The sequence below is a fragment of the Bombus huntii genome, chromosome 15, assembly GCF_024542735.1.
Source record: "Bombus huntii isolate Logan2020A chromosome 15, iyBomHunt1.1, whole genome shotgun sequence".
Lineage (NCBI taxonomy): Eukaryota > Metazoa > Arthropoda > Insecta > Hymenoptera > Apidae > Bombus > Bombus huntii.
In genome coordinates, this window is record NC_066252.1 from 687223 (window position 1) to 697486 (window position 10264).

The 10264-nt window shown below is 31.4% G+C and overlaps 1 protein-coding gene across 2 annotated transcripts; it reads left to right on the forward strand.

Annotated features, from left to right (window-relative positions):
- The first annotated feature begins 256 nt into the window (after positions 1–256).
- Positions 257–4955, forward strand: LOC126873816 (BTB/POZ domain-containing protein KCTD9). Of its 2 annotated transcripts, none has more exons than XM_050635082.1 (7): positions 257–316; positions 1637–1758; positions 1842–2027; positions 2157–2317; positions 2471–2697; positions 2788–3117; positions 3205–4955. In XM_050635082.1, the coding sequence occupies exons 1-7, from the start codon at positions 272–274 to the stop codon at positions 3319–3321; spliced, it is 1188 nt and encodes a 395-aa protein (XP_050491039.1). In that variant the 5' UTR covers positions 257–271; the 3' UTR covers positions 3322–4955. The 2 variants fall into 2 exon arrangements, with proteins under 2 accessions (XP_050491039.1, XP_050491038.1); XM_050635081.1 differs by lacking the exon at positions 257–316 and adding an exon at positions 487–704.
- The last annotated feature ends 5309 nt before the right edge of the window (positions 4956–10264 follow it).

A 10264-nucleotide genomic window follows, 5' to 3' on the forward strand; every position in this document is an offset into this window, starting at 1 on the left:
GTTTTGGTATATGAATGCTGAGATTTGTTTATATAATTCTGATTCAGCGCCACAGACAGAAGTCTGTGTACAGTGTTTTATGGGCATCCGAAACAATCTTAAAGTCCCCAGATTTCATCAAATCGAATATAACAGCAGAGAAGAAATTTTCTCTGATAACAGTATAATACACACTCACTTAAATTTGCATGCTTTCAGTAATAATAAATCACAGTTATTTTTATATTTAATTAAAGTTAATTATATTTAATTGAGATAATTAGATTGTTACATGATACGAAACATTATAAAGATATATTTTTTAAATTTTATCTTGGTAATTATCAAAAAAGCGGAAATAAAGTAGTTTAGATTTTCTATAATGTAATAATCAAAGCATGGTAATAATTTTTATCTAAATTACAATTTTCTTTATATGCAGTTATGAAAGCGTCAAAACTTTACACTTAAGGCCTTTTTTCAATGAGAAACTTATGATTCACGTTTAGTTGTATGGTATTAACATCTGAAAAATGTATACCTCAGATCTTACAGCCATTTTTAACATGGCAAGTTGTTCGGTGTTAAATGCAGTTTGCTTGTGATTTTATTTTATTTAGTATTGCTGGCTAATACTACTTTTTTATTACATTAAGATTTACAGTTTTCTAGTTATGAAGAGGGTAACACTTTTTGTCAATGGCACCGATGTTTTAAATGGCAAGGTGGCTGCGATTTTATTCATATGCATAATAAATTTTGATTAATTGTTTACTTTTTATTTTCAATCAATTCCTTCACATTATATTTTTTCAACTTTTGCTTTATATCGTAATTAAATTACATATTATTTTATTTTGAATAATATGAATTTATATATTATTTATATATGATATACTTATAGAGATATTAGAAAAATGTTGCTACATATATATGCTGTATGTTTATTACATAAACAAAATTTTAAGTGTATACTTGGAAATTATCTTTTTTTTGGCGTGGACAGCTGTTTAGGGGATTTTTATATTTAATATTCTTATAATTTCTTTTTGTTTAAATAAAATATTTAATCTACAAAATAGATATATTTTTATTTGTATCTAAATGTGTTAGTAAATTTTGTTAATTATTGTTAATATGTTAATTAATGAATATTAAATATAAGTATGGTTTATACATATTTATATTTTTTAGTTTTTAAACTGGAGACGATAATATTTAAATAAAATCTTTAATAGAACAATTAAAATATGAGAAAATATCCTTATAATTTCTAAAACCCATTTATTTGCATTTAATTTTTGTATTATTTGTATTATTGTTTTATTTGTATTATTTGTATTTGTATTTTTTTGTATTTAATTTTTATAAAAGATTTTTATACTTATTAAAAAATTTATATAGTTAACAATTAAAATAAGTATAAAAAGAGGATTGTAAAAATAAACAGAATTACTGTTTTATAATATTTCTATGTTATAGATGATAAATTTATACTCATGAAAGATTTAATACATTTTATGGAGAAATGTAATTTAATTTTACTTGTAGAATAGAATTGTAATAACAAAGTTCTTCATTCAAAATTGATTTAGGTGGTTATTTTAATAAATTATAATAAATTTTAGATATATAATTTGATTTGTATTTGTTTTAGGTATTTATAGTGAACAGTTCATTAGATGAATTGCTAACAGCAGCTGGTTCAAAATTTAACATTACTGCTAAAAGGATATTTAATGTTCAGGGTGGAGAAATCGATGATATCAATATAGTTCGGTAAAGTAAACTATATCAAAAATCAAGCTATTTTTCTATTATGTTCATATCACACATAATTTAGCAGAATGAATTTCTTGCAGGGATGACGATGTTTTATATGTTTCATGTGGAGAAGATTTTATTCCAAAGGATAAGCCTTGTACTCGGAGTCCGATAAATCAGAATTCAGTTAATTCAGAATGGATTACACTGAATGTCGGTGGAAAGTATTTCACAACAACCAGAGATACTTTAACAAAAAAGGAACCAACGTGTATGTTGGCCAGGTAAGCAAATATGTTTAATTGATTTATGGTCTAAGCAGAGTTGTAATTACTATATTAGAAAATGTACTGGTACTGTTTTATTGATTTTTAGTTAATATTTTTGCACATACTTATAATACGAAAACACAGAATGTTTACAGACGCTACAGACACAGAACAAAGAATCTTACCTAGTCGACAAGACAAAAATGGTGCATTTTTAATTGATAGAAGTCCCACGTACTTTGAACCATTGTTGAATTATTTAAGACATGGACAGATAATACTTGATGCCAATGTGAATGCAGCAGGTGTGATTTTTAGAATATTTTGTAACTCATTAATTTGTTAGTTGTATGGGTTTTTGGTGTGATTATGATTTAAATAATTTTTCTATTGAATATAAGATTTTTCTTTTTTAGTTGTAATTTTATTTATATTTTTATATATTTCATTTTTTTTAGGTGTTTTGGCAGAAGCACGTTTCTATGGAATAGAAGGTGCCATTGATATATTGACTGCAATGGCAGATGAAAAAGAACTTCAAAGGAGTGGTTTGGTATCCTTTACTCGTAAAGATGTACTTAAAGCAATTATGTCAACACCTACAACTTCAGAACTTAGATTTCAAGGTGTTAATTTTGTTGGTGCTGACTTATCAAAGTTAGATCTCAGGAATATAAATTTTAAGGTAATTAGAATTACTTTGGTGTTATAATAATACATTCAGTTCATGTAAATAAATAAATGTAGTTATCATAACTTTGAAATAATATTTCAGTATGCAATTATGCGTGGCTGTAGTTTAGCAGGTTCGAATTTATCTGGCTGTTGTTTTGAACGAGCAGATTTGTCTTATGCAAATTTACAAGGTGCACAGTTAATTCGCGTAAGAATGTTGTGCGCGAATTTAGCCGCTGCCGATCTACATTCGTGTAATTTTGAAGACCCTTTAGGTGTACCCGCTAATATGGAAGGTGTAAATCTTAAAGGTGCCAATCTTGAAGGCAGTATCATGGCTGCTGTAAATCTTAGGGTGGCAACGTTAAAAAATGCTATTTTAAGAAACTGTATTCTTAGATCAGCTGTATTAGCTGGTGCTGATTTAGAGGTAGTATCTTATTAATAATTATTCTTCTTATAATACATATTTCTTTGTTTTTTTATGATACAAGTAAATTATTTATATTTGTTACAGTGTTGTGACTTATCGGGATCTGATTTACACGACGCGAATTTAAGAGGCGCAAATTTCAAGGATGCTGCATTCGATTTGATGTTAACGCCATTACACATGTCTCAAACGATACGATAAATATGGTTTAGGTTCTGTGATGTAAATATTATATTTATTTAATTCGTAGAATGATTTCAGTAATATCATTTTCATAGATGTGCGATGCATTTAATTATTGTTACGTAAAATTATTGTTGCATCATAAATCTACGGCCTACCACTGCAATCGACGGTTTAACGGATTCATGATTTCTATCTATCTATCTTTGAGTGAGAATATTTACCTTTTTGTAAGTTAAGGATGTTAAGGTGGATGAGAATTGTAATTTCGAAAATTAATGAGGGGCATTACCGTCGATTAATTGATTAATTATGATTTGCTTATCTCCTTTTTTTTACTTTATGTATACATGGCACATATTTTTTTAAAAAATGTAATTGAAGAAAACAGGTACGTATTTTGATACACTGACTTTTGATAAATCATTATATCATTTTACGTAGAACGAGTTGATATTATTTATACAAAGATCGAAGCATTAATTTTGCATTCAAGGTAAATCACCACAGAAAGTGTGCTAGAATTAGGGAAAGGTTTTGTATACATATTTCCTTATTTGATCGTAATATACTTATTTAGAATTTTGTGATCAAAGTGAATTTTGTGACTGATGTGAATTGAATGAATGTATGATGATCATATAAATTATTTATAGTATTTTATCTAAATAAAATACAAAATATATTTATTTTTGTTCATTGTATAATAGAGTCATAAAAAATACATTTATTGTTTTTGCATTCTCAGCAAATATTATATAGTAACATATTTGTTTTACATGTTAGTATATACATTTCGAAGAAATTGTATTTTTTTTAAACATATAAAAAGAGTAATATATATGTATATATATGTATATAAATAGCCACAAATGCACTTAATAGATTTTAATAATTTAAATGGAAGCAATGTGAGGTAGTTTTCGTTATAATTAAAAACTATAAATATGGTACTATTTTTATGTTAAATTATTAATATTGATATAAATAGTGATACAGAAATGTTTCTGCAAAACAAATGTAACAGATACACCAAATTATCATTTTAATATATAATATTCAAAATAATTATTTCTGTTGATTTTTAAAAATAAATTAATATTGATATACATATACCGATATAATAATAAGGTTTTACAGCGTATAATACAATATATTTTGTAGATATCAGATTGTGACTTCCAAATAGAAATATTTCATACTGTAGAGTTGAAGATTATAAAGTCTCTATAAGATAATAAATTAAGTTCCTTGTAAATTTCTATAAAAAAAAAATAATCGTGGTAGATATGGTTATTAAAAATATGCAGATAGATCTTTAAAAAAATATTTATAATTTACATAAAAATAAGAATTATAATATATTTATTGTGTACATTTCTTCCATGGGATTGCAGGAGCTCTATTTTAGTATATGTTTGATATTTTTTGCAATGTTTTTTGTAAGAATTATTTTTTTAGAAAGATTTTTTAAGAAAATATTGTTTTCCACAACGTATTTTTATTTTTAATTGATAATAGTGATAGTACATATCTGTATTAAGAAAAGGTTCTCTCTTCATTCTTTTATACATGTCTTTATGTAGGTGATTATCAAAACATTGTCAAGAATAATATGATTGATACTGAATTAAACTGCTTCTTCGATTTAATTAGAAATTCTACAGTTTCCTCTCATACATCACTTTTTTCCTTTTTTTTTTTATTAATGAAAATCTTTCTCTCAAATATTTCAGTCTCTTTTTCTATTTCTTTCTTCATTTAGGGGCTTTTTATTTTTTGGGAGATTTTTATTTTCTGACATTTCTTTTTTGCTAATTATTTTGATACAGGATATGAAATGGCTAGAACATTTTAAATATTATATCAGACTATTAAAAATATTTCATGATAACTGATTCTTTTTTAGGGAATGATTTACTATGTTTAATACATAACAGCATGTCAAATTTTGAATAGAATTTACAAAGGATGATAAAAATAAAAATAAAATAATTTTGTAACATATAATAACAGGGAAGAGAAGCTGAACCTTATTTTAAGTTTCTTATATTTTTCATTAAATAAAATGAAAGAATTAGGGCCAATATGCACTATCGACTAGCGGCTAGCGACCATTGGATTCATTGAAGTATATGAGCCCGTACGCTCTTGATCGTGGTAAGCAGCGAGTTTCCAGCGATCACGGAAACATGATCGACATACTGGTGCCTCGTTAGACATGGATTGCCTTTAACACGTTGACTGCCACGACACCCGTATTCGGGTATTTGACTACTTGCGAAGGATCGTCGTAGGTATTTGAAAAGATATTCCATAATAATAAAACTGTTGAATTGTTATAAAAGTAATACGAAAATGGTTTATTCAAAAAATTATTTAGAATGTAAAACTTTAAAGCATTCTATACATAGCTGAGGTTGGTCGGGACAATTTGGACAATAAGTTGTTGTTTTTTTTCAAATTCTTTTGTGCCTTTGTTCGGTCCATTCGACGTCTTCTATTTGCATAACATAGTTTGCATGTGCGTCTAATGCTTCTTCCGGAATCATTTTTCCGAACGGCGATATTATGCTGACTCCGTCGAAGACAAGGATTTTTTGTATTTTCAGACAACCTTAATAATTTTGCAACTAATAATTGTCTAAATATTCTAATATTTATGTTCTTCCTCGTTGCAATTTTGTAAACCGTCAAAGCGTTTACAACAGAAATTCCCAGAAGGAGTTGAATGCCAAGTTTTCTGTACCATTTGATTCCTTTTCTAATTGTGGTGGAATAAGAAATCATTTGGTATACCAAATATACCAAATAAGCTATACCACTTTCCTTCGTTATATTCAACAACAGCTAGTGGTTCTAGTGTTGCGAACAAAAGAAACGAGAGGTCGTTCTTGAGACCACCACTTGAGCGATTCGCATTACTAAAATATCGATGGGAGCACCTAGCAGAGAACGCTTGGTACTGCTGTACGCGTGGCATGACGGAAATTTCTTTGAAAACATGCGTGGCAGTCAACGTGTTAAAAACTGTGTAAATTTCTTTCATATGAGGTTCTTGCAAGAACGTACCCAAGGATGTACTCGATATTTCCCTTTCCCCCTTTTTTAAAATTAACTTTATAATTATAACAGTTTCTTCGGCATCTATTCTGTTCGAGCATTTCTACAATGCTGACAACCTTTGAGTTTTCGAATTGACGAGCTTGGTCGTCGAGTCCATTCGCATAGTTCTTGGTCGTCGGGCGACCAAGTGCGTAATGGCCCTTATTCATTTGATTGAAGTTTCCTTGCGTATTTCTGCACCTCACAACGAAAATAATAATTGGTTAAAGTAGAGATAGATTAACGTCAAAACTGTTAGGCCCGTCAAGATAACGATCCAGTACACATGTTAGTGTTTGACCCATAATTAAATTGAAGTCCGTATTTGGTACGTTATAAAATTAAAAATGAGTCGATGTTATTACTAAGGAAGCGAGAAAATAATTTGTTGATAATAGTAGGAAATAAGAGAAACAGAATTACCTGGCAAGGACAGACAGACATCGTGGATTATAGAATTTATTAAAACATTGAATCCTCATGCATGGGGTCCTGCCTCATCAATGCCTAATTCAATGAATCCTGTATTCCAAAATCCCAACCAAACTAAAAACTTTACCGACGAATATGCGGAGATCATTAATAACTGCATTTTTCCCCAAAAAGACCAAACGATAGTTTTGAAGTTAGTAGAAGGATTGTACATTAAAGATTATGTAAATGCTATTGGTAAAATAGTGGCACCTCGTTCCATAAGATTCACTTCACATACACGAGTGTGCATTTATCTCGATTCAAAAGAAAAAGAATCAGTCGGATTATTTAATAGACAAGTACAAAAACGTTTTCATCAATAATATAAATGTGAAAGTAAGGCCACTGATCTATCCGTTTCAACGAATTATTCTGTTTAATATTATTTCGCATGAAACTTTAGGAAAAAAAAAACAATCACGTTTGAACTACCTCCAAGATGTCCCTTTTAAGGGTTAGCCTTCAAGAATTACGTTTTTCCCATATACTAAGCTTTAGGAGGCCCGGAAGATACATCTAAAATTTCAGAACCCTTTTATTGTTACACATGGAAAGACTCAGTATAAAGTATTCATAACTACGGATAAGCCTAGTTGTTTTTGCTGTAATGAAGAAAGCCATATTACCAAACATTATTCAAAAAGAGAACATGAGTACAGCTATTTATTTCTCACTATGGAAAATAAGAAAGTAAGTGAATCGATCATATCGGCACAGAAATTTAAAGAACCTCTTGCTACTTCGGTAACAGAGAAATCGATTTTACGACATATCTCAAACAATAGAGCGCACTCTACGTCTACAGAAAGCACCAATATTACAATTATCCAATATTGTTATAATTATACAATATTACAGACATTGACAACACAACTACGCCAACACGCCATTATCCATAGTACATAATACTATACCAATTAAATCACGAAACAATACTGCTAAGTAAAAAATTAAAGTCGGAAAGGTAGACCAAATCAACGAAACGCTTGAACTTGTTAAAATCCTTGTCAACGCCAACCAACACAGAATGCCAGAATTGCGACCAAGATCTCTTGAAAATGCTTTTGTCGTTAATTGATGTAGGTTTGAGGTTGATGATTAATCGATTCACACAGATTCGATTTTTCTCTCTATATTTCTCCGCTTCGTACAACATGTCTTAACACACAGGATACACTTAGTCAATTAATACGTGGTCGACTTTTAAGACAAAAGAGCGTCGTTAGAAGTCGTACCAACTTAGCTTGTAGTAACTAGCGATCATACCAAGCTAACTTTTCTCAACACTCCCCTTTGATCGTAGTTTCTACAAGCTCCATAGCTTTGGTAAAATACTGAGTTTTAACTCTATTTAAGCCTTTGGTAAGAATGTCAGCGACATTCTCAGGACTAGGTATATATGTATAATCTAATATTCCCTTCGACACGCAGTTCTTAATATAAAAATAACGTACTTGGACATGCTTAGAACTCTCAGCGACTACCTCATCCTTGGACCATGAAATAGCTCCAATATTGTCACAAAAAATTTTGCATGGACGGGGACAATATGACAATTGACCCAACTCTCTTAATAGTAAGGATATCCACACAGTCTCCCTTACTGCCTCCTGCATTGCTACAAATTCTGCTTCACAAGTCGACTGAGATATGATAGGCTGCTTCTTCGACAACCAAGATACTGCACCACCAGTAAATATGAAAATATACCCACTTCTAGATTTTCTACCTACTGAACACCCTGCAAAATCTGAATCGCATTCCTTCAAAGGTTGTCCTGTCTTTTGGTATACCAGCTTTAAAGGTCGTTGGTCTTCAGCAGGTACCTAAAAATACGCTTCACTGCCTTCCAGTCAGGCACAGTAGGATTTGCACACTTTTGACTTAGTTTACCTATTGTACATGCGACCAGGACGGCTTACAGTAGCGGCGTACATTATATGCCCAACAGCTTGTTCATACAACTTTTTGTCAAAAGGTTCATCGCACTCAACATTAAAACCAGCTTCACACTCCTTAGCTAGTGGTGTTGACACTCCAGTCTCATGAGTAATATCAAACAAATTCAGCATTTGGCCTATCTGCACGGATTGGTCAAACACAATAGTAGTACTGTTTGGTTTACTCAAATGGACGGACAGAAATTGAGTATCAGTATCCAGCATCCTAACGTTTAGTTTTTCCTTAATACTAATTTTGAACATAGTAATCATAGTCTTTGTTCCAAACGCAAGAATGTCGTCCACATACATCGCGACAATTAGATCTGTAGCGGCACTCGACAGTAAATTTTCCAACGGTTTCTGTCCCGTGGCTTGCTACACAAAGACCCAACTCTTCGGACAAGATGATTATTAGATATCGATACATCCTCAAAGAATATTTTCAGCTAGCCTAAGGATCCGCTATAAATCTCAGGATTTATTTAGCTAAGGTCCTCCAAAGTAAATAATCTTTATCTCAACAGTCTCTAAGTCTATCACCTACTACGGGAAGACACGAGAAATTTGCTTTTTCTCACGTACAATGCTTTCCGCTAGCAACTTTCTCTCAAGGGCAGTTAGCATCCTTTTCCAACGACCAATACAAAATTCGCCAATTAACAACGACGTTCATTTCCCTCACTTTCCGAACCGAGGCTTTCCTCAACGAATCTGATGATCTCATATCCTTAGACACACCCCATCATAGTTTTCCTTCGCAGCATTATCGTGACGGAATGTCAGTCGCTACACAGTTTCTACTCAGTCGTTACACAACGGTCGTTGCAGTAGCAACGGTCCGAGACAATCATTGATCTAAGTTTTCGGCATTTCGAGCAATCACCCTCCGAACAAGTATCGCGTATCAAAACACATATCGACTCGAGTCCAAACTTGTAATCGCGAATCGCGAACCGATAACATTAATCGCGAGTTCTACGCATCAGTGTACACATACAATATAAGGTTAATAAATATTTATTGTTAAACCTATTCGAGTGTTCCTTCAGTATCTATCACGACCTAATCACTTCAGATCCTTGAATACATTCACATACACACATAGGTCACTCAAACATGGTTTTAGATTCATACCCTTCAAAATACTGTTAATATGTTTGAACCACATTCTTCCAGCTTGCTTCAGCCCATACAAGCTCTTCTTGAGTTTACACATATATTGAGCCCTGTCCTTTCCTGGAATTTCAAAGAGTTCAGGCTGCTCCATGTGTATGTCCTCATCCAAAGGACAGTTGTATGCGCACTCTACATCAATGTGTTCATAGCTTTACTCATTCCCAGCACACAGAGCATGTAAAATTTTCAGGCTCCTACGTTTCACTGAAGCTCTCCTGAAAGTCTCCGAATAGTTTACCCCAGGTCTTTGCCAGAACCCCCGA